The sequence below is a fragment of the Rhipicephalus microplus genome, chromosome 5 (assembly GCF_043290135.1).
Source record: "Rhipicephalus microplus isolate Deutch F79 chromosome 5, USDA_Rmic, whole genome shotgun sequence".
Classification (NCBI taxonomy): Eukaryota; Metazoa; Arthropoda; class Arachnida; order Ixodida; family Ixodidae; genus Rhipicephalus; species Rhipicephalus microplus.
Genome location: NC_134704.1, coordinates 216,414,359 through 216,440,193, shown reverse-complemented (window position 1 = coordinate 216,440,193; position 25,835 = coordinate 216,414,359). Strand labels below are relative to the sequence as shown.

The 25,835-nt window shown below is 44.4% G+C and overlaps 1 protein-coding gene across 12 annotated transcripts in view; it reads right to left on the bottom strand.

Annotated features, from left to right (window-relative positions):
• Positions 1-25,835, bottom strand: part of LOC119173521 (complement factor B) — a 1,265,978-nt gene that overhangs the window by 1,126,752 nt on the left and 113,391 nt on the right. For 11 of the 12 annotated variants that reach the window (XM_037424323.2, XM_075896490.1, XM_037424324.2 and 8 more), the window contains exon 3: positions 15,566-15,760. The exons of the other annotated variant lie outside the window; for it this stretch is intronic. In XM_037424323.2, the coding sequence (XP_037280220.2) occupies positions 15,566-15,760 (195 nt within the window). The remainder of the gene's footprint in view (positions 1-15,565; positions 15,761-25,835) is intronic. 12 annotated transcript variants of the gene reach the window in all.

Sequence of the window (25,835 nt, the reverse complement as noted above, 5' to 3'; positions counted from 1 at the left end):
CGGTTGCTTTATCCCAGGCTGAACGCGATTACCTGGCTGGGCTTTGAGGCATTAGAGGACCTGCCACACGTGCTGTTACTGGTGTGTAGATTGGGCTTGTTTGTTACATTCATGCTCTGTAATCTTCCTTTTTAGACGTATAAATTCATGCCACTCTGCGAAATAAAGTTAGTTGGAAGTCAGCGCTCTTTCTGTCTACCCTGTCTTTTTTCCTTTGTTCGCGCGCTGAAACACCTTGCTAATATGAATACGCACCAACTAGCCCAAGCCTACACTCTTGTAGGTGGGCTAGAGCTTGTACCACTGTGACTATACAGTGTGTATTTTTCTTTTCTTCTTTAGAAACATGTCCTTTTGTGCAATATTGTTCTTGAGCGCGAGAGCAAATTGTCCTCACAGGTGAATGCAAAATATCTCGCTACACTGTGAATGACCTCCCCTTGTTTGTTCATAAAGCCTTACTGTTTGTTGAAGTTTAATTATCTTGATGTCATGGGTGTCCTGTCTTTGTTGTACGATTTTTGCATTGTACGTCAGTGCATACGCTATAAGCTCTTTCGCTGTATATAACAGCTTGCATTGTACATGCGCATTGTTCACCATTGTCCATTTTTATGTGTGCACATAAGCTGTGTAAGATATATCCGGAAATAAAGCTCTCTTAAACGTTATCTATGCAAGACTGCTACTGTAATCAAACTTTCCATTTACCGGGCACAGGTTCGCCCAAATAAACAGTTAAATCTCAACATAAAGTCTCCTGTCTGCGGCCACGTCACGACCCCGTGACGTCTGGTGGAGGTGCTGCTTCGTTCGTGTACTGGACGCCCCCGTCAAGCCGTGAACCCAGCTCACGTCGCGGAGAAGACACCGACGCCAACCAGGAGCAGCGAACAAGCCGCCGACAGCAAGGCCTACCATCGAAGTGCGGACGTCTACAAGACAAGGCACGGAAGACCAAGGCCATGACCGCGACTGCAGTGACAATGACAACCGCAGCGTCCCAGCCTACGATGGTTAGGCATCAACCCAGAGAACCACCATTTTCCATGGGTCATCGTTCCAAGACACGGAGTCCTGGCTAGAAACATACGACCGTGTGGCCGCCCTCAACCACTAGGACCATGACGAAAAGCTCAATCGTGTGTTCTTCTATTTGGAAGACACCGCAAGGACCTGGCTCGAAAATCGGAAGTCCACGCTCCGAACGTGGGATGCCTTCTGCGGCGCATCCCTGCAAACGTTCGTGAGCGTCGCTCGCAAAGAGAGGGCCGCTGCTTTATTAGAGACCCAGGTTCAGCTACCAAATGAAAATGTCGGCATTTTCAGAGAAAAAATGACCCACCTATTCTGTCACGCTGACCCAGACATGCCTGAGTAGAAAAAAGTTTGTTTCCTCATGCGAGGGGTCAAACAGGAGCTCTTCGCGGGGCTGATGAGAAATCTATTGAACACCGTCCAACAATTTGTAGCCGAAGCGACCACTGTCGGAAAGACCCTGGACGCGCGCCCGACAGTATAATTGTCGCCTGACTCCTGAAGGTGCTGCTGCTCAAGCCAGTGACTCCGAAGACCTGCGTGAAATGATCCGAGCGATCGTGCGGGAAGAGCTGCGCAAGCTGTTGCCTTCGGCGCAGCCTCAACTGGGTTAGATCGCCGACATTGTGCGAGAAGAAGTTTGGCAATCGCTTCGAATTCCCCAAGCACCACTGCGCGAGCCGGACGCTATCAGCTACGCCGCTGCAGTGCGCCACAACGCTCCTCCCCGTCCACGCCAAAACGCCTCCCTATCGCACTTCTTTCGACAGACGCCACCACCGCCACCGCCCCCACCGACGTCCTAGCGTTCGCCAGCGGCCCAGCGCACTGCGCCGAGAAAGTCTGACGTTTGGCGCCCCCCTGACTACCGCCCGCTCTGCTACCACTGCGGTGAGGCCGGACACACATACCACCGTTGCAAGTACCGATAGATGGGACTGCGTGGCTTCGCCGTCAATGCACCGCGTACACAGCCAGGAGAACGGCTGTGGACGAGGTGCGTCTCGGCTACCTAGACGACATCGTCGTTTTTTCTCGCGACTTTTCGACTCACCTTGTTCGTCTTCGTGCTATTGTCACGTGTCTCACCTCTGCTGGCCTTCAACTTAACATCAAGAAGTGCCATTTTGCCGCGCGTCAGCTCACTATACTGGGTCACGTCGTCTGCAAAGAGGGTGTTCTCCCGGATCCGGCAAAACTCCGCGCCGTGGCCGACTATCCGAAGCCCAATTCCATCAAGACGCTTCGAAGTTTTATCGGCCTGTGCCCATAATTTTGTCGATTTGTGCGGAACTTCTCTTCCATCATCGTGCCTCTTACTAACCTGTTGACAACTTCCAAAGGCATTTCTGCTTGGTCAAAAGAGTGCGACGAATCCTTCACCACGCTTCGGCGGTTATTATCATCACCTTCAATACTACGTCATTTTGACCCCGATGCGCATACGGAGGTCCACATCGACGCCTGTGGTGTCGGTCTTGGTGCTGTATTGGCTCAACGAAAACCGGGATATCAAGAATACGTAGTCGCTTACGTGGTCGAACCCTCAAGAAAGCCGAGTGTAACTATTCCGTCACGGAGAAAGAGTGCCTCGCAATTGTCTGCGCTTTGACTAAGTTCCGCCCATACCTTTATGGCCGCCCTTTCGAAGTCGTTACGGACCACCACGCTCTATGCTGGCTATCATCGCTCAAAGATCCGTTGGGGCGCCTTGGTCGTTGGGCGCTTCGCCTACAGGAATACGACATTCGTGTTGTATACCGATCCGGCTGCAAGCACTCCAACGCTGATGCACTATCCCGCTCGCCGCTACCGGCTGACCCAACCTCCTCGTCACCTTCTTCAGCTGTCATAACGTCCATCGACTTCACAGACATGGCATCGGAACAACGCACAGATGTGTGTATTTCCCAACTCCTCACCTTTCTGACTGATGCGTCAGCTAATTTGGTCTCAAGAACTATCCGCCGTCAAGCCACAAAATTTGCTATTCGAGACGACCTCCTCTATCGGCGGAATTACACGTCTGAAGGTCGGAGGTGGCTGTTAGTGATACCGAACCACATGCGTTCGGAAATCTCTACAGCTTTCCACAACGACCCGCAAAGCGCTCACGCCGGCGCTCTCAAAACGTACAACCGTCTACGTCAGCGGTACTACTGGCGCGGCATGTACACATTTGTTCGCAAGTACTTACGTGCTTGTACTGCATGCCAGCGACGTAAAGCCCCACCTCAACGCCCTGCCGGTACACTTCAGCCTCTGCCTTGTCCAGCGCGTCCATTTGACCGCGTAGGTATCGACTTATACGGACCACTTCCCACGTCGTCTTCTGGAAATAGGTGGATAATTGTCGGCCTGGACCACATCACGCGTTACGCGGAGACGGCAGCACTACCCGCAGCAACCGTGAGGGAAGTTGCGTTTTTCATCTTGCGCAACTTCGTTCTTCGCCATGGTGCTCCCCGCGAACATTTGAGAGACCGGGGGCGTGTTTTCTTGTCTGACGCCATTCAAGCCTTGCTCGCTCAGTGCAACATGGTTCATCACATGACGACAGCATATCACCCGCAGACGAATGGCCTCACAGAACGATTTAATCACACTCTGTTGACGATGTTGACGATGTACACAGCTTCAGACCAGACCAATTGGGACACTGTCCTTCCATTCGCCACGTATGCGTATAACACCGCTACGCACGCGACAACAGGGCTTTCCTCTTTCTTTCTATTGTACGGACGCGAACCATCGTGCACGCTGGACACTATCCTCCCATACACGCCCGACTCCTCTGAGAACACTGCAATTTCTGATGTTGCCAGGTACGCAGAAGATTGCAGACGATTGGCCCGTTCACTGACAACCGAGGACCAAGGCCACCAGAAGCTACGGCATGACACCGACTGACATCTCTCTACTTTCACGACTGGTGCTCTTGTTTGGCTCTGGATTCCACCGAGTACTCCTGGCCTTTCCTCGAATTTACTGGCACGATACCACGGGCCCTACCGCATTCTCACCCGTACGTCACCAGTCAATTATGAGATTAAGGCTTTGACACAGTCTCATGACTTACGCCGTCGTGGCCGAGAAATTGTACATGTGAGTCGCCTGAAGCCGTATTACGACCCCGCTATAGTCACTACACCTTAAGTTGCCAGGTTGGCTACGCTATTCATTGGGGGCCAATGTAGGAAACGATGCGAACGATGACGAAAAAGAAAGAAACGGCAAGCCATAGCGTTGGTGCACACGCGCGACCCGAGCTTGCGCTTGTTTTGGTATTTTCGGCCTGTTGACGTTCCTCGCTCTTCTGACGTTCCTTGGCCTTCCAGTAGGTCTATACGTAAATAAACTACGTGACACGATATATAGGGGATGAGTTATACTGACATGAACTTCCAAACTTCGTTGCTGCCGCGTCCCTCTCGCCTTGAAAGATGTTTGCGAGAGGGAGAGGGAACTAAGAAAAGGAAAAAAAGGAGGGGGAGAAAAAAAGACGAAAAAGAAAAAGAAAGAAAAAAAAGTAAAAAAGAGGAAGAACGACTGTCAACACTGAGACCGAAACCAACTGTCCGTGTACGTCCACATACGGTTCTTATCACGTGCTGTTCAGTTCTCGACGTGTGTCGGGCCACCCAAGATTGTCGCCGCGGTGCCGGGAGGGTTCGTGACGGCGTGCGTAAAAAAAGGGTTTCCCCGTAATGGGTCGGTGGGCGTGCGGCGTGCGTAAAGGAAGGGTTTTCCGTCAATGGGTCGGTCGGCTCTTTACCTTTATTCTTCGTTCGTTTCTCTTCAATGGTCATCAAGTGGTAGGCGAACGTAAACACTTTGTATATGCATGTGGAAAAAGAAAAAAAGTAAGAGAAAAAAATAAAAACAAAAAAGACAGGACAGTGTACACATACGAGTCAGTCTGAAAAAAAAACATGGTCTCCAGCTATCAATCTTTGTCACCAATATCCTCCTGGCTTACTTCTCGGAGGCAGTTGAGTTTTCCGGGGTCCTCTTTGATGCCGGCTACTAATGTTCGAAATTTGAAAACAAAATATGCCTCACGCTGTTCGTGCTCGCGTCTGTTTGAGAAACCGGACTGCAAAAGTGTTGCGCTGATATTTTCAAAACTGTGGTTTGGCAAGCGCAGATGTCAAGATAAAGGTAGCTTCGGCAGTGAAGTGGCGTGGTACTGGTGATTATTGAACCGCAGCCGGAATGGCGCGTCTGTTTGGCCGATATATTCTTGTCCGCAGATGTTGCACTGTAGCATGTATATTTTGTTACTGGAGTCACAATTGAGGCTTTCAGTTATGCAGAATTTGAAATCCGAGAAGTTCGCTTTGGATTCACGTGTTGTGACCATCTGTGGGCATACCTTGCATCGAGCTTTTCCGCAGGGATGGCACCCTGATTGAAATTTGGGGGTGGTTGTTTTTGCTATGACAATGTTGTCCTTCAGATTTTTATCCCGGTGGTACCCAACGTGAGGAGGCTTCGCGAAAATAGAAATTAGTCGTTTGCTTTGCCTGATTATGTTGAAATGGCGGGAAAGTACGTTGTTGATTCGTGGCGCTGATGAGGAGTAAGTTAGTACAAGGTTCGTTTCGGAAGTCGTTTTAGATACTCTGTTTGATCTCTTAATTATATCATTCCTGTTTACGTTGCGAGAACGTAGTATGGCATCGTCAATAATGTCTTCCGGATAATTTTGTTTCAATAAGGAGTGCTTTAGGTGCTCCGCGTGTCTGTCAAATTCCCGCATATCATTGCATATTCTTTGGTACCGGTAGGCCTGCGAATATGAAATACCCGTTTTGCAATGCTTTGGGTGGCTGCTGTTGAAATGCAGGTACATTTTACGGTCTGTAGGGTTTTTGTAAAGGTTTGTTGACAAGCGGTCATTTTCGAGCGTGACAGTGACGTCCAAAAAGTTAATCCTAGTATTGGAAATTTTGTGCGTGAATTTAATTGACGGGTGGCACTTGTTAAAATCCTCTATGAAGCGGAAAAGACTTCCCTCATCATGGTTTCATATCATAAAAATATCGTCTAAGTATCTTCTGTAGTAGAAAGGTTTCAAGGTGCGTTCCTTTTTTTTTTCCTTTTTTTGCTCCTTTTTACTCTCGCAAACATCTCTCAAGGCGAGAGGGACGCGGCAGCGACGAAGTTTGGAAGTTCATGTCAGTATAACTCATCCCCTGATAAAGGGAGGAGCCCTCCCGAAAGTGTTGGGAAATAAATAGATTTATCCTTGTTGACAACGCTCCTGTTGCGCCATACACCATATATATATATATATATATATATATATATATATATATATATATATATATATATATATAGATATATATATAGATATATATATATAGATATATATATATATATATATATATATATATATATATATATGTATAAAGAAGTGAATTCCTAAGGGCTCGTTTTTCCGTGTTTGGACACAACACTAATGAGATCTAACAGACAGTATTGCCAAGGAATGTACAGGGGAAGTTATTAGAACCAATGGAATGTAAATAAGAAGAAAGAAAAGTGGATGAAAAAATAACCAGCCGTGAGCAGGAGTCGTACCTACAACCTTCGATGCTCTAACCACTGAGCTACCACAGCGGCCTTCCCTCCATCCACTTTTTTGGGTTTATATGTAAATTTAGAAGTAGGAGTGTGAGTCAGCGCCATCTATAAGCCAAGCGACGAGTGTGAACCACTCTTTATGCGCATGTTTGGCGTCACGTAGCACGCGAAATTATTACAAGCGGGCAGCTGACTAATAGTCCCTCGTATACAACCTAATGACACCAAGCCTGCCAGTACGAGACCCTCGGTAAATGAAATAAGGGAAAGAATTGAATACCTAAGGGCTCGTTTTTCCGTGATTTGACACAATATTAATGAGATCTGACAGACAGTAATGCCAAGGAATGTACAGAGGAAGGTATTAGAACCAATGGGATGTAAATGGGAAGAAAAAAAAGTGGATAAAAAAATAACCAGCAGTGAGCAGGAATAGAACCTACGACCTTCGAAAAACGCGTTCGATGCTCTAACCACTGAGCTACCACAGCGCCCTATATATATATATATATATATATATATATATATATATATATATATATATATATATATATATATATATATATATATATATATATATATATATATATATATATATATATATATATATATATATATATATATATATATATAGAGAGAGAGAGAGAGAGAGAGAGAGAGAGAAATTGGCTTGAGCGGACAAACGTACGAAAACTTTTGTTACTCCTTCGTTTCGGCCGGGGTCCGGCCTTCGTCACGGGCTACATTGCAAACGTCAACATGCTGCTTATATACATTGGGGGCCCCCAACACGTGTATATTTAATATCAAATGTCACATATATGACAGTGGCACACAAATCAACATGCAAAACAGCACGATGTGATAATGACAGGACTATATCACGAAATGATAATATACGGTGAAGTCTGCGCGGCTAAAAAAGACGTTTTTCACAGTCACGCAAAGGATCAACAAAACGAGGGTGAATATGTACCGCCAATCCATTTAACAACATTGCGTTAAAACAACTCGATGAATTAACAAGAGACATAGGTAAACAACCAGCAGCAGTGCACTAAAAGTATTAACAAAAACAGTTGTAAAGCAACGAGAACAGCAATATAAAGAAAACATAGGTGAATTATGTGGCAATGTTGATTTAAAAATAAAAAAAAGGTAAAAGTGAGATACATGGCATTCATGAGAACGAAATATAACAGAATTGTATGTAACAGGCTCAAAACTGATGAAAGCGGCAGACATGTGATGGAGAGTTTAGCCTTGTCCGTGACATAGTGATCCCGTTGCTGAACGTGCGCCCAGGAACGTGAGCTTTCCTGCGCTTTCGTTAATGCCGAATGACAGTGCTTTAATTTTGTAGATGAGAAATGAGTCGCGTGCTTGTCGTTCGTGTTGAGATTTAAAACCAGATTCTAATATGGTTGCTCTTTGGTTATCGAATGAATGTCCTGTCGCATTCAGGTGCTTAGATAGGAATAGGTAAGGAAAAGTTGTGACATGCGCCTCGTGGTTATTAAACCGCAGTCTGAATGGTGTCGCTGTCTGGCCTAAGTACTGAAGCTTACAGACTGAGCACTCAAGTAGGTACACACAGTTACTCGTATCGCAGTCGTAATCACCATTATTATTCATTGTGAAATTTGACGCCGAACTGTGGGCTGAAGTAGAGTTGGTCATGTGTACGCAAACCTTGCAACGTGGTTTGCCACAAGGGTGGCAACCAGAATAGGCAGGATGGGTTAGTACAGATGAAGTAAGCATATTGTGCAAGTTTCTCGACCGGCGATAGACTACACGTGGCGATTCTGAAAATATGTTTTGGAGATGGTCGCTCAGCATAATAATGTTGTGGTGCCTTCGTAGGATGTGGTTAACGTTTGGTGCTGATGCGGAATGCGTTAATATGGTGTTTGTAGATGGTCGCTGTTGAGCAGGCTTGTTGGAGTGGAGGAGCACGCTCCTGTCCACTTCATTAGCACGTTTAATGGCATCGTCAATTATCTGAGGCGGGTACTTTTGTCTTCTTAGCACATCACTTAGCTTGTCAAAATAATCCCTCAAGTCATAATGTGCAAAGCACATCCTTTTAAAATGGAGCGCCTTGCTGTACGGTATGTTTGTCGTGTGTCTTACGTGGCTACGTTAAAAATTAAGGTAGCGGTGTCTATCAATCGACTTTCTGTAAAAATTTGTCGTTAGTTTGTCACCTGATATGCATACCGAGACGTCCAGAAAGTTTATGTTTGATGCTGGGTAGACGAGCGAGAAGGAGATTGATAGATGAAAATTTTTAAAGCTTGCCACAAAATACAAAAGTTCAGTTTCCACGTGATGCCATATCAAAAAAAGATATCGTCAATAAAGCGCTTATAGTAAAACGGTTTTAGGGCGCACGTGGCAAGAAAACTGTCCTCCAATGTGCGCATGAATATATTGGCGCAATTTGGTCCTATCTTCGTGCTTATCGAGGTGCCACTCGTCTGTACGTAGTGGGTTCGATTAAATTCGAAGTTATTTAGTTGCAGAATGAGTTTTCAAATGGAGGCTAGAGTTGAGCTGTCAATAGGTTTGTCTAGCGAAGATTCGTCATATGCACGTATTACGGACTGAATGCCGTCGTCGTGCGGGATATTCGTGTATAGAGAAGCTACGTCTAGAGTGACTAGTAGCGCTTTGTCGGGGACGTCAATATCAGCAATGTCACTCAAGAAGTGGTTAGTGTCTCGAAGATACGAGGGAAAGGAGGCGGGAGTTTCTCTGATAATAGCATCAATGTAGCCAGAAAGAGGTTCAGTAACCGTACCAATAGCCGTAACTATTGGACAACCGGGGTTATTCGGTTTGTGAACCTTCGGGAATAAATAAAACCTTTCTGCAACAGGGCTACGCGGTATTAGTGACTCCTTCGTCTTTTTACTTATGCACCCTTCTTGTAAAAGTTCCCCAAGGGCCTCGGCAATGTTGCGTTTAAAGTCCTCAGTTGGGTCGTGAGCGAGCTGCCTATAGTATGCAGTGTCGCCTACTGTCTTAATGCTTCAGCGATATAGTCGGAGGTATTCAATACCACTACTGCACCGCCTTTGTCAGCTGGCTTGATAACAATGTCTGAACGGTTCTGCAATGTCCTAGTGGCTTTCCTTTCATTTGAGGTCAAGTTGTGTTTGAAAAAAATTTTTTGGTTATATGCTTCAAGAATATCGTGTTGGACAGCGTAAATGTACATATCAAGGCACTTGTCACGTTGTACCGGTGGTGTCCAATGTTTACTGGATGACACGCTCTTGGATGAGGCTAGTTCATGAAAAAAATCGCGTAGTCTCATGTTCCGCGCGAAGTCGTCAAGGTCCTTTACGAGCTGAAATGCATTGTGCCTGCCTGTTGAGACCACGAGAATGAAGAGACATTTCAGGGGTTGTAAGTTTGGTGTTCGAGATGTTGATAATGTTAGTAAACTGGTTTTCATTATGAATAGTCTGACTGGATATATTTGAAGCGCTGGTGAACGGGAGTGCTAATAGCGGTGAAGGTAGAACATTATCGTGAACCATCTTTGCAGATTTCCTTGCTTGGATTTCTAATCGCTTCCTTTGTTCGTAATCTTGAAGCAAATTACGTTCGTCGGAACTAATTGAATGGGCGCTTCATAGCTGTCGTTCTTGGTTGCGTAAGTTCTTTGCCCATGAGCTGTAGTGTTTGATTACAATGCGGCTAAGGTCCAAAGACGCTTTCCCCAGCGTGTCATTCCAACGTTCTATATTATGGATAGACATTTTTCGTGTAGCTGGTTTGAAGGAAAGCTGAAGGCCTTTTGGTACTTTTTGTGAAGTTATGTATGACGACAATGCAAACTCGTGCATTTCACATCACACGCGTTTTTCAACAACTTTCCTAATCTTAAGGAAATTACTGGAGTGTACAGTTACACTGGTGGGGGCATTTGCGAGTCAATCACGGGAAGTAGTCGCAGTTGTAGAGCGATTAGCACTTCTCAAAGAGTATGAATGGGAATATGAAGAATCAATTTCAGATCTTTTAGTTGCGTTGCGGGGGTGCCTCTGTGGTTGAGGTGGCAAACTGGCGTTGGTAGAAGGTCTTTGTGGACTTGGTGTGCTGGCGAAAGCCTGGCTAGTGCGTAGATCTCACGGAGGTAGCAAGCAAGTTTAATCCGCTTGGACGGCTGGGTGGTTGCGTGGTCGCCCCAGAAAGACGGTGACGAATTAAAAAGATGTCGAAAGGACTAGCGCTTGATGTGACTGGCCATCACTACAACTCTTTCAAACTAAGTTGAAGGCCGTCGGCTGAGAAGACGCGATTTGACGGGAACCATTTCAAGGCATGGTCGAGGAAATACGCTTGTCTAGAGCATCGGCAAAACATACGAAACGGCTGTTAAAGTCACACGCCTCACGGTTGCAGTGTCGGACCAAAGCTTCATTGTGGCCACTACGGCGGCGCTTTAGGCTTTGAAGAAGGATCAGACTGGCGTATATACGATGGATGTTGGCCCTTTCGCTGATAACAACACCGAGAAGGTGCTTGTACCTGGAGAAGGTCACACTTCCACTGCTTTTCACCAAATCATTGGGGCCAATGTGGATGATCAGATGAGTCGTCGTTGGTGGAACCAACTTGAAGAGTTACGGGACGTCGTCTATACCCGCACCAAGCTTCCTAATGAAGGCTGGTGTGTCTTCTTTTTGTGGGTCAAATCGATAAAAAATATACTTCGTTTGTGAGTCGCCTATGACCGCCGTTTTCACGGCAGTCCTTGGTAACTTCACGCAAGTAGTTTTTGACGTTGTCCATGCGTGATTCATAGTCTTTGAATATCAAGCGAGTGTCTTCTGTGAATCCAGTGATAAAAAAAAGTGGCTTGAGCGGACAAACGTACGAAAACTTTTATTACTCCTACGTCTCGGCCGGGGTCTGGCCTTCGTCAAGGAATACATTACAAACGTCATCATGCTGCTTATATACATTGGGAACCCCCAACACGTGTCTATTTAATATCAAATGTCACATATATGACAGTGGCACACAAATCAACATGCAAAACAGCACGATGTGATAATGACAGGACTATATCACGAAATGATAATATACGGTGAAGTCTGCGCGGCTAAAAAAGACGTTTTTCACAGTCACGCAAAGGATCAACAAAACGAGGGTGAATATGTACCGCCAATGCATTTAACAACACTGCGTTAAAACAACTCGATGAATTAACAAGAGACATAGGTAAACAACGAGCAGCAGTGCACTAAAAGTATTAACAAAGACAGGTGTAAAGCAACGAGAACAGCAATATAAAGAAAACAAAGGTGAATCTTGTGGCAATCGTGATTTGAAAAAAAAAAAAAACCCTTGGTGAAAGTGAGATACAGAATGAAATATAACAGAACTGTAGATAACAGGCTGAAAACTGATGAGAGCGGCAGACATGTGATAGGGAATTTAGCCTTGTCCGTGACATAGTGATCCCGTTGCTGAACGTGCGTCCAGGAACGTGAGCTTTCCTGCGCTTTCGTTAATGCCGAATGACAGTGCTTTAATTTTGTAGATGAGAAATGAGTCGCGTGCTTCTCTTTCGTGGTGAGATTTAAAACCAGATTCTAATATGGTTGCTGTTAGGTTATCGAATGAATGTCTTGTCGCATTCAGGTGCTTAGATAGGGGTAGGTTAGGAAAAGTTGTGACATGCGCCCTGTGGTTATTAAACTGCTGTCTGAAGGGTGTCGCGGTCTGACCTAAGTAGTGAAGCTTATAAACTTAGCACTCAAGTAGGTCAGCATATTGTGCAAGTTTCTCGACTGGCGAATCTGTAGTAACTCATCCTGCCTATTCACGTTGCCACCCTTGTGGCAAACCACGTTGCAAGGTTTGGGTGCACATGACATCCTCTAATTCAGCCCACAGTTCGGCGTCAAATTTCACAAGGAAAATTAATGGTGATTACGTTTGCGATAAGAGTAACTGTATGTACCTACTTGAGTGCTCAGTCTGTAAGCTTCAGTACTTAGGCCAGACAGCGACACCATTCAGACTGCGGTTTAATAACCACGAGGCGCATGTCACAACTTTTCCTTACCTCCCCCTATCTAAGCACCCGAATTTGACAGGAAACTCACTCGATAATTTAACAGCATAACTATATAGATAACCATATTAGAATCTGATTTTAAATCTCACCACGAACGGTAATCACGCTAATCACTTCTCATCTACAAATTCAAAGTCATTCGGCATTAACGAAAGTGCAGGAAAGCTCATGTTCCTGGGCGCACGTTCAGCAACGGGATCACTATGTCACGGACAAGGCTAAATTCTCTATCACATCTCTGCCGCTTTCATCAGTTTTCAGCCTGTTATCTACAATTCTGTTATAATTCATTCTCATGAATGCCATGTATCTCACTTTTACCAAGGTTTTTTTTTTCAAATCACGATTGCCACATGATTCACCTTTGTTTTCTTTATATTGCTGTTCTCGTTGCTTTACACCTGTTTTTTGTTAATTCTTCTAGCGCATTGTTGCTGGTTGTTTACCTATGTTTCTTGTTAGTTCATCGAATTGTTTTAACGCAATGTTGTTAAATGCATTCGCGGTACATAATCACCCTTGTTATGTTGATCCTTTCCTTGACTGTGAAAAACGCCCTTTTTTGCTGCGCACACTTCACCGTATATTATCATTTCGTGATATAGTCCTATCATTATCTCATCGTGCTGTTTATCATGTTGATTTGCGTGCCACTGTCATATATGTGACACTTGATAATAAATAAACACGTGTTGGGGGACCCCAATGTATATAAGCAGCACATTGACGTTTACAATGCATTCCCTGACAAAGGCCAGACCCTGGCCGCAACGTGGGAGCAATAAATGTTTTCGTACGTTTGTCCGCTCAAGCCAATTTCTATTTATCACTAGATTCACAAAAGACACTTGCTTGATATATATATATATATATATATATATATATATATATATATATATATATATATATATATATATATATATATATATATATATATATAATAAAGGAGCACACTTACGAAAATTGAATGGTTGTTTACGTTTCGGCCGTGGCACGGCCTCCGTCAGAATCCTGGCAAAGGCCGTGCCACGGCCGAAACGTTGAGTAAACAACTATTAAATTTTCGTAAGAGTGCTCCTTTATTTCTTAATTATATTTGCATCGTATCCACAGAAGTTTTTTTGATTGATTTGACTACTGTCGGTCCCGGAAAAGCCACTACGAATATTGTTGACTGCAATTACCCTAAGAGAGCCACATCGACAGCCATTTTGGGTGACTCGCAGACAAAATACTTATACCAGCATTTGGATCCTTTTCATGCGGGTACGCCAGCCTTCATCTCTCAGAGTGGTGCTACCATTAGTGATGTAAGCTCCCTATTGCAGTTTGTGCCTCCGTTAACAGAAACGCTCATCCTTCAAGTTGGCAGAAATGACATCCCATTGTGTTCCGGCAACGTGGATTTTGCCAGGTACCGCGAGATGCTGGATATCGTAACGAAGCGGTGCCCCACCATACGTGAATCCGGTCGAAGACCGTGCCACTGCTGAAACGTAGAGTAAACAACTATTAAATTTTCGTGTGTTCCTTTATTTCTTAATTATACTTGCACCGAACCCACAGTACTTCTTTTTTGAATCATATATATATACATACATATATATATATATATATATATATATATATATATATATATATATATATATATATATATATATATATACGTGTACGGTGAAAGAGATTGTGCTAGCCTCCTGTTTCTGCAGAGCGAACATCGCCTTTCCGGCAGGGGTCTGTGTGCGTGCTTATCTCATTAGCGAACAAGGGGGAGGGGCTATTGTTGCCCCGCTATCACGGGTATAACCAGCGCAAGAGGCTCTTGCCCCCAAAGCAGGTGGCAGCTTCTACGAGCTGCGTTGTCAACACGTAAAGGCCGTGCCAAAATTCTACCTGGAGCTGCTGTCCACACGTAGATGTGCTCTACACATACCAAACTGCTACCAGCGGCTACACACGGCGCATACCAGCATGCACTCCCCACGGAAGGAGCTTCTCATGAACGCCGTCACTACGCACGAGCCTCGTTGTGGTCATTTACTGTGGCTGCGCCACAGGAAACTTGGTTACTTAGCAAGAACATGTTTACTACAAATATTATTGCTTTAAAAAATGCTAGCCTTGCTTCGTGAAACATTCGCACATGTTGTCATCGCATTCATTGCACCACCATTTTGATGGAACTGAGGTTTTGTAAATAATTTCATTGAAAATAAAGCATACTTCTTCTTCCTCTTCGCACCACTGACATTCTCGAAGGCCTTTTACTCTAGTAAATTAAAGATGCAGCGTCTTTTGTTTTGTTTTCTCTACATATTAAACATTCCACGCGCACCTACACCTTTAATTTTTACGTAAATTTTTCCTGTACATTGCGCCTGTATGTGCAGCTTTCTGCTGGATATTTATGTACCACCGAATGGTGTAAAGCGGGTGTTGAAAATCATTGTTGTGTCCTCGTCATTTTTCGTCTTTGTTCCTTTGTGCGCTGAAAAAACATGAATTACCAACACTTCCAATTACCACACTCCTTAATGGTATGCACGTCTCAGTACCATAACTTCAACTTCTTTTCAATAAAATTTACATTGTTGCTTTAACGTGGCTGTTGTTCTTACTGAAGAGCTCTAGTTGTTCCTCAAGTTTCAAGTGTCGCCATCGTATCTGGCAAGTTCTTTATGTGTGCACATTTACTCAATATATACAAAGACACCGATCCATGGTGTATGGTGGGCTTAATAAAAATGTCACATATGCAACTCTATAATTTTCATGCATAAAATTGGTTCCCACGACGTCAGGATTCTAAACTGTTTTCTGCCACGTGAAACTTACGATGACACTCAGGCCAAGTCTCAGGCAGCCACGTATCTTTGCCGTCTCTGGTTCTTACGCAGGTGAGGTTCGTGGAACCACTAATCCAGAAGCCGTCCAAACAATGATAAAGGGCGAGGCGTTCTTCTGGCACTTCGGTGTAAGCGCCGTTCGCTAGCTCAGGTGGAGGCACTGTACAAAGGGGCGGCTGAGGAACTGCATAGAGAAAATAGGAAGCGTAATTGTAATACTGACAACAATATGAATGAGAAAAGGTCGTTAGGTTCTTAGTGTTTATACACCGAGTAGAGCAAGCATGTTTGCGAATGAACTATCTAAACAACGAGAATTTATATTTCACTAGGCAGAATGAAATACAAATTTTATGGAAACGCGAGTTTAATTGATGTCCTCAGGTTAATATCACTGACGGGGATGTAGGACCACGATGCTAAGCGCAAATTTACTGCCGCCGAACATCCTCAGTATGAGTCAAAATTCAGTTCAACAAGTCGCTGCAGGCCAGATGACCATTTCCCAGGAGCCAAGGAAAAACATCAACGGTATTTGTAGGGAGATGCTGTTGTGTGCTTCGTGAGTGGTTCACCGCACGTTATGGCGCAACCTCAAGCCAGCAGGCCTATTGTGATCATTCGGTAGTGTGCGTCATCACACTACCCCAAGTATTAACAGCCCCGCCGCGGTATTCTAGTGGCTGGTACTCAGCTGCTGATCCGCAGGTCACGGGAACAAATCCCGGTGGCGGCGGCTGTGTTTGCGATGGAGGCGGGAGTGTTGTAGGACCGTGTGTTCAGATTTGAGCACACGCTGAAGAACCCCAGGTGGTCATAACTTTTGGAGCTCTCCACTACGGTGCCTCTCAAAATCATGTCGTGGTTTTGGGACGATGAATTTCACATATCAATCAAATCATACAAGTAGGAACGGATGTGCTGAGCGTGTCGTGAATTGTTGCTTTGAGAAAGCAATTTGTGCCCCGGTTCGCCACCACTGACGGCTACCCGCCATCCCTTAGAAGCTCAACAGGCCCCTGCGGCTTGTTCTCTTTATAGTCCTAATACTTAAGCTGCTACCTACAGTGCCAGTGGAACTCAGTTACCGGGGTGAAAAAAGTGGGGTTTATAACAATGACATGTTGGAAGCTTACACGATTACACATTTTGCTCGGAAAAACTAAAAGAATAGACATGATTTACGAAATTTGTTATGAACACCTACATGTACTTCGTGGGACCTTTCTTTTCTGCTAACGTGTGCGCTAGTCCTGTGCACCTCAAGCGTCGGGAACATGTCCACCACGCTTTCGTCGCCAGGCCTTTTTCTCGTGTGCGAGCTGTGCGACGCCTTTCTCTGCACGTAGACGCATGTCCCTACTTGTCTGGACAACGCCTTTCCCTGACGTCACGCTAGCACACGTCACAGTGCACAGCTGATTCTGATTAGACACCCGTGACAGTCTTTTCTCTGGTAGCTTGCGTTCGCCAGGCGCTCGCCTGCCGCCAGGCAGATTCAGGCAGGTCTCCACAAGATTTAGACGCGCTCCTTTTGCAGGTGGCTTCTCGTAAGCGCATTTGGCTATTGCCCTTTTAGGGGCCAAGCTCCTTAAGACCTCACGGTGTCTGCCAACTCCCGTTTGTCCGTCACACGTCTTCATCTGTCTGACATTTCTGAACCATTTTCCATGTAACCTTCAACGTATAAGCAACAGAGAGCGCTGGTGGTAAGCGTTTTGCAAGTAACCTTCAACTTGAAAGCAACAGAGGGCGCTGTGGTTAATTGTAGATGATGTAGAGATTGGTTCTGTTCGGGCTGTCACGGTGGATGGACGTGTTTTTCGAGCGCTCCGAATCGACTGCGCAGATAAGTGTTTTTGCATGTTTTGAGCTTGTCTTTATAATTATAAGGCAGTGGTTGAAATCTTCGTAGCACTAATTTTATGGTACGGCTTTTTCGGGGGCCAGTACCAGGTATTTATTAGTTAGTGCGGGTGTGTGTGTTTGAAATTTTTTTGTTGTTTTTTTTCTTTTGCCACCCCGTGGGGGAGGTGCGCGTACATTGAACACGCAAAGTTTTGTAGTAGAGCTTAGACTTTCTTTTTTTTTTCGTAGTGCACGGCTCGAGTTTAGTAATTATCGAGTATAGGGACAATTGGTGTCAGAAAGACATGGTTAAAAAGACTGTAAAGCGTTCAGGATGTGGAGTGGTTTGAAAGTGGACTCAAGTGTAGAAGCGGATGGAGAAGAGGCGGACGCGAAGTGTAGGCAATGTGAGGTCGAGGAAAAAATGGAGAAAATGATGGTTGCCCAAAGTGAACTGCTGGTGAGAATCGATGAGCTCGAGACTGCGTTGGTGACAGAGCAAGAGAAAACGAGGGCAATGAGAGAAAGACTGAAGCCCACCGAGGAAGCACTAGCGAAGCTGAACAAAGAAGCGGCCTACGGAGAGAACAGTAGAGAAACGGCAACCATAACGGTGAAGAAGGAAAAACAAGCAAGTTTGGAAAAAAACAGGTTTAGCCGGTTCAACTGTCGCAAGGCCAAGCTTCAGCGAGGTAGTGGTGGGGCTGGGAGGGGACAAAGCAGCCGGCGTCACAGGTGCAAGTAGCCCCCAGGTGCAGGACGCTCCAGCTGAAAAGTCACAGCAGGTGATAATCGCCGGAGACTCGAATTTAAATCAATGCACAGAAGCCATCAAAGAGAGGGTAAGAGGTGACAAGAGGGTTGCAGTAGGGGCGCTCCCAGGACGCAAGCTCGAAGCAGTCACGAGGCAAGCGAGCGCAAAACTCAAAACTACAGCTGATAGACGAAACCTCGTGATAATTTCAGGCGGTTTAAACGATGTCTTAAATGAAGATAGAGCTGGACTAGCAGCTACACTGGCGAAAGGCATCGATGACATGCGCGCCACTTCTCCTAAGGTACAGGTAGTGATATGCACGATACCGGAGGTACTGGTGCGTGATAGCAACCTGCAAAGAGCAGTTGTCAACGCAAACCAAGAGATATGGCGGATGAGTCGAGAGAAAGGCTTTGAGGGGGTGGAAATAAACAGAGAGGTGCATAGGTGGGGTGGTTTTCAACGAGACAGAATTCACTTCGATGGGAGACTAGGTCATCAGGTGGGTTGGCGACTTGCAGGACGCGCAGTAGCTTTTTTGGGGGGCAAGCGAGCCCTTCGGGGTGCAGGATAGCTAGTAACGAGGAAAACAACCAGGGAGACTCTTCGACAGGTGTTATGGACAGATACGATTCCAAAGTGGCACCAATGTCTAAGATAGGTAGAGTCCGGGGAATAAATAGACGTAGCCACGAGCGCCCAGCTCATTCAGACATAGGGCACATTAACATGCAGGGTGATAGGAACAGGCTGAAGTGGGAAGAGATAGAAGAACAGCTAAAGGAAGAGAGGCCGATGGTATACGAATTTGTAGAAACACATCTCAGGGACACGGAACAACCTCCGAACAATCCGGACTACTCCCGGAAATATTGTAATAGAACAGAAGGCAGCAGAAAGGGGGGTGGTATTGGGGCATTCATTCATAAAAGTACAGACTCGCAAAGGGTCAAGCAGGAGTGCAAGAAACATTTATGGCTAAAAGGGAAAGTGGCAGGTCAAATGACACTCCTTGGTTTCGTGCACTTGTGGATGGGAGCAAAGGCCATAGAGGAAAACCAGGCAATTGTAGAGTGTATATCAAAGGACATTCAGGAGTTAGGAAGAGAGTGCGAGATAATTATACTAGGAGACATGAATGCGCACATAGAAGATATAGATGGTTATACCAACCCGACAGGCAAAATTATCATGGATATGTGTGAAAGGCTTGATTTGATCGTTTGCAACAGTACCGAGAAGTGTGAAGGGCAAATAACATGGGAGGTAGGAAGGCTGCAGTCGACGATAGATTATGCACTGATGTCACATAGGATGTATGATAAGCTCAGGGGAATGCACATAGATGAAGGTGGCTCCAGAAGTCTGCGTAGTGATCACAAACGAATCAAGCTAAGTTTTGGAAGAGCAGTGAAAGTGGGAAGGAGACAAAATAGCACCTACAGGAAAATTTTTATTCAGAAAGGCAAATTGAAACAGCCACTAAACAAATTGAGAAAGTAATCACGGAGGATAATAAGACAGTGTGGACATACATGAATCTAATTGGACTCTGAGCTAGAGCTTGCTAAGACGCGTAACAAGTCACCCCAGAAAAGAAGACACAAACAGCAGCAGCAGTTGTAGCAGCAGCAGTTGCATTCACAAGCACGCATCTAAGCGAACTTCCTTGGTTTCACAGATAGCCGCGGCGACTACCTGGGTTCTCATCCGTGCATCGTACACGTGCCTGCGCGAAAAGGACCACTCATCTGGCCTTGGCGCAGATTGCGCTGAAGCCGCCCCCAAGCTGCTTCTACGCGGCCCGTTCCTCTGTCATAAAAGCCGTCCCAGCGGAAGCATCACTGTTGTAGCAGCAGCAGTTGCATTCACAAGCACGCATCTAAGCGAACTTCCTTGGTTTCACAGGTTGGTTGCTTCATTTTTGACACTTCCTTAGAATTTCTTAGTCTAGCAACTGCTGCTGCTACTGTTGGTGTTACGGCTCGTATACTCACTTTGTACTCACGTGTTTAGTCATTTTACACGATGCCGACAAATGCCGAACTCTGCAAGCGCTTAGACGAGCTAGAAGATTTATTCAAACTTAGATTGAACGAATTGGTTGACCGGCTTGTTGTTAATATACAAACCAAGCTTCAGGACGCAGGCTTAGACGTCGGTGAATTGAGAGCTGAAGTTGGTCGTATGGATGACAGTTTAAATTTCTTGAACGAGGTGGTCGAGTCGACACGCTCCCAGCAGCTCGAGCTGACTGCCGCAAATCGCGCTCTAAAAGCAGAAAATGAGGCCCTTCAAAGTAAAGTCGCCAACCTCGAGCAGTACTCAAGATTAAATAACTTGGAAATAAAAGGGGTGCCCTCTACCCAAGGAGAGGATTGTTCCGCAATCCTGACTGCCATTGGCGACAAAATCAACTGTAAGGTCTCGGCTAGCGATGTCGACACGGTACATCGTGTACCTGCAAAGTCCGGTCAAAGGAATATAATTGTGCGGTTTTGCTCTCGTGAAAAAAAGAACGAGTTCATGAAGAAAGCCAGAAGGGCGCGGCTGAACACTCGAAGTATAGGGTATTCAGGAGAGAACGCACAGGCAATATTTGTGAATGAGCACCTATCACCAGACAATAAGCGCTTGTTCTCTAGGGCACTTGCCTTAAAGAAAGAAAAAGGATGGCAGTTCATCTGGACGGAAAATTGCCAGATTAAGGTGCGGAAGTCTCCCGACAGTCGGGTAATTCGCATTGCTTCCGATTCTGATTTATGCAATATTGCCTAACATTTTGCAATCAGTCTAGTAGTCAATCTTTCAGTTACGTGAAATGGCTTCGTACATTCGACCTCACAAACTTCAGACCTATTTTTCCTTGCCCTGCCGTTCACTAATTCATTTTACTGCACGCAGTCTGCAAAAAAACATGGATGGTATCACAACTTTCTTATCATCAACTAGTCACAGGTTTTCTGTGATTTGTATTAGCGAAACGTGGCTTTCCGCATCTCATAATCACTTGTATACCTTCCCCTCATACTCTGCTGAATACTGTCACCGCGATAATAGTAATCATGGTGGTGCGGCTGTTTTCGTGTCCTCGGAACTGCGTTTTCATAGACGACTTGACTTGACACTCAAAGTGGCTAACTGCGAATCTGTTTGGGTTGAATTTCACGATTCATTTTTTTCACAGGACAAAAAAAAACCTTATAGTTGGTTGCATCTATCGTTCACCGTCATCATGTGGAAGTGCTTATTGCTCGGCCCTTGGTAATTTGTTGCACAAATTATCACTGGAGCAGAAAAATGTCATTATCATGGGCGATATCAATATTAACCTCCTAGATCCATCCAACACACTGTTCAATGAATACGTTAACTGCCTAAATGGCTTTGGGTATGAAAACCTAGTTACGCTTCCAACTCGATGTCCCGCAAATAAACAAGGTACACTTATTGACCACGTTTTATCAAATCTCCTTACTAACCCTGACTGCGGCGTTGTCGAAGCCTCTGTTACCGATCACTATCCAATATTTGTGCGTTTAAATTACACTCCTTGCGCTATTGTCACAGGCCTAACCAGAAAGAAGCTCAATTCAACAAAGTTCTTTGAGTTAATATCTGCTACAGACTGGAACCCAGTCATCGCGTGCGATAACCCTGAAACTGCCTACGATACATTTTCAAAGATAATTTCCAATGCCCTTGCAGATTCTACCGAAATAATGAACTGTAAAAAACCGCTCTCAGCTCCTCGTAACCCATGGCTATCTAGCAGTTTGCTTGATTGCCTGAAGAAAAAAGATAACCTTTATAGAAAAACAAAAAAACAACCGTTCAATACTGCGCTTCATGATAGGTATAAAAAATATTCTAATCGTTTAGGAAAACTACTCAAACATGCCAAAACACAGTACTATGAAAATAAAATTAAGTGTGCCGGTAATGACGTAAAAAAACAGTGGGAAATTTTAAACTCGTTTTTGGGTAGATCCAACCAGCATAGCGAAATAACAATGATAAAATCGGGAGACCTACTTCTCGATAATCCCTTAGACATTGCTAACTCTTTTATTAACTTCTTCTGTACAGACAAGCAACGGGAAGACGATCCTCTGACCCAGCCTTACCCACGCATGCCTCACAGCTTTTTCCTTCACCCCGTGACACCTGAAGAAATAGTCACTATCATTTCTAGTCTAAAAAATACCGGGCCCGGTATTGATAATTTCCGCCCCTCTCTCATGAAACTCATAGCAAGTTTAATATCTGAAACATTTTGTCATATAGTAAACCTTATTTTTACCACGGGAATTTTTCCAAGCTCCTTGAAGAAAGCCAAAATAATTCCTGTTTTCAAGAAGGGAGATAAGCGTCTCACATCTAATTATCGACCTATAGCTATACTCTCATTCTTTAGCAAAGTTGTTGAAAAACTAATAGTAACACGCTTGTATTCCTATTTTTCAAAATTTCATGTCTTATCAACAAATCAATTTGGATTTAGGGAGGGATACTCAACTGATTTAGCATTAATTTACTTGACAGATAAAATCCGGCAGGCAATTGATGCAGGTAATTTGACTGGGGCGCTCTTTATTGATTTATCTAAAGCATTCGATTCACTTGTTCACAATATACTATTTGCTAAATTAGAGTCTATTGGAATAGCAGGCCCGCCACTGAAATTACTACGTAACTACTTAAAAGATAGAGAATATATTGTGTCTATATCTAACACTTACTCACACCCTAAAACAAGTAACATTAGGGTACCGCAGGGATCAATATTAGGACCTCTCTTATTTTTAATATACATCAATGATCTCTCACAATGCCTAAAATCATCTGACTGTATTCTTTACGCTGACGACACTACTATTTTCTGCTCAGATAACCACCTTGATTCATTAATCTACAAGCTTAACCACGACGCGGACAGCATAGTTACCTGGTGCCGGCAAAATAAACTACAGATAAATGCTACAAAATCTCAGTTCGTCATCTTTTCTTCTAAGCATAGGATTTATTCAGGTTCACCATCTTTAACTTTCGCTTCAAACACATTTTATCCTACTGACAGTGTCATGTTTCTCGGAGTCACATTAGATAAGCACCTAAAATTTGATGAGCATGTTTCATCGTTAACAAAGAAGACAGCTTATGGCATTAGGATATTAATTAAAGTTCGCAATTTTTTCCATATGAACACACTAATATCCCTTTATTACGCTTTCATTCATACGTATATTAATTACTGCATATCATCATGGGGAAACACTTATCCAGTCCATTTATCTCCATTGCAACACACTCAAAATCAGCTATTCGCATCATGACACATAGCACCTACACATCAGAAGCATTGCCTTTGCTCACCTCTAACGGTATTCTGTCGGTGGGAAAACTACATAAATATTCCCTCGCAATACTAATCCACAAATCCATCAGCGGAAAGCTCCCGTTCCCTATAATCATCAAAAGCCAGTATCCTTACTCTTTGTCAACACGTTTCGCATCCAGCAATAGCTTCTTATTACCGAAACCCAGAACTAATTATGGTAAGTTCACTACTAACTTTTCAGCCACACAACTATGGAACTCATTACCATGCCATGTTAAAAATATCTCCAATTTCCACGCATTCAAAATCAATTTTCGGAATTATCTGCATTCAGCATAGTCATTTCATCATTTCATCATCTCTGCTTTCTTTTGTAATTTTTAAATAATCCAACGATGTTTCAGTGTTAATTGCTTCTTTTTGAGTGTTTACTTTGTGTACACATCTTTGTTGCGTTAAAGTACTTTTGTTTACTCAGCTCTTATGGGAGGTCCCCTGTACAGTCTCTTGACTTTGGGACCTCCCTCTGTATCAGTAGTAAACCCCATTGTAACCACCATTTGTAACCAATCAATTTCAATAAACTTTCAAACTTTCAAACTTTCAAAAAAAAAACCCAAACGTTGGTGGGATGAGGAAGTTAAGAGAGCCATAGCAAAACGTCAGGAAGCCTCTAGGGAACACAGACATGCTAAGCAGCGGGGTGAATTGACAGATGATGTTGAAAGAAAATGGGAAACGTTTCGAAGCTGTAGAAGGGCTGCATTCCTTCTGATTAACGAAAAGATTAGAAGAAAGGGAGCTCAGTGGCTGGCAGAAGTACATAAAAAGATAGAAAGGCAGGTGCGAAATTTTGGAACCATCTAAACTCCCTCAGAAATGAGACGAGCCTAGAGCAGAGTTTTATAACTACAGCCCAAGGTGCCAGGATAGAAGGGTACGAAGCTATTGAATATATAAGAGCAAGGGTGACAGACAAATTTCAACAAAGAAGTACTTTATGCACCACAATAGACAAGGACGAATCAAGTGGTGCAATGGCTCCATTTTCACAACGAGAGTGGGAAAGCGCTGAGAAAAAGGTTAATAGTAGTACATCAACATGCCCAGATGGCATTCCCATTAGGCTGATAAAGACATTAGGTCCGAAGTCTAAGCAGGTTTTGAGAGAGGCAGTGAGCAAAATAATAATCGACGGTGAAGTTCCCGATGGATGGAAACTTAGCAGGATGAGCATGATCTATAAAGGAAAGGGAAACAAAGCTGACATAAACAACTACTGTTCTATAATAGTGACATCAGTGGTCTACAAGCTGGCGATGCAGATTATAAAGGAAAGACTGCAGGCATGGATAGAAGATGAGGGGGTGCTGGGGGAACTGCAGAATGGGTTTCGGAAACACAGGAAGTTGGAAGACAATCTGTTCTCACAAACGCAGTGCATCGATATAGCACAAAAAGAACACAGGCCCCTGTGGCTAGCATTTTTGGATATCAAGAGAGCGTACGATAGCGTGGTTCAAGAGGAATTGTGGGGAATACTCGACACACTAGGCGTAGAACATGTAGTCACTAATCTTTTGAAGGGTATCTATAAAGGTAACAAGGTAGTTATAAAGTGGGAAAAACAGGTATCCAAGCCTGCAGAGGTAAAACGGGGGCTTAGGCAGGGGTGCCCCCTGTCAATCTTAATATTCATGATGTACCTACAAGGATTAGAGGCAAAATTAGAGGGAATTGAGATGGGCTTCAACCTCTCTTTAGTCAAACAAGGAAATTTTATTGATCAGGCACTACCAGCATTAATGTACGCAGATGATATAGTGCTAATGGCCAACAACAAGGAAGATTTGCAGAGATTGATGGACATCTGCGGTAATGAGGGAGATAGGTTAGATTTTAGATTCAGTAAGGAAAAATCAGCAGTCATGATTTTCAATGACAACGAAGGTAGTGAGCTTAGAATACAGGAGGTCGCGCTAGAGATAACAGATAAATACAAATATCTGGGCGTATGGATAAGCAATGGGACCGAGTACCTGAGGGAACACGAAATATACGTGACGACTAAAGGTAACAGGAATGCAGCAGTAATGAAAAATAGGGCACTGTGGAATTACAATAGGTATGATGTTGTGAGAGGAATATGGAAAGGGGTCATGGTTCCTGGGCTGACGTTCGGCAACGCGGTCTTGTGCATGAGATCAGAAGTTCAAGCAAGATTAGAAATTAAGCAACGTGGAATAGGTAGGCTTGCTTTGGGAGCTCACGGGAATACACCAAATCAGGGAGTACAAGGTGATATGGGATGGA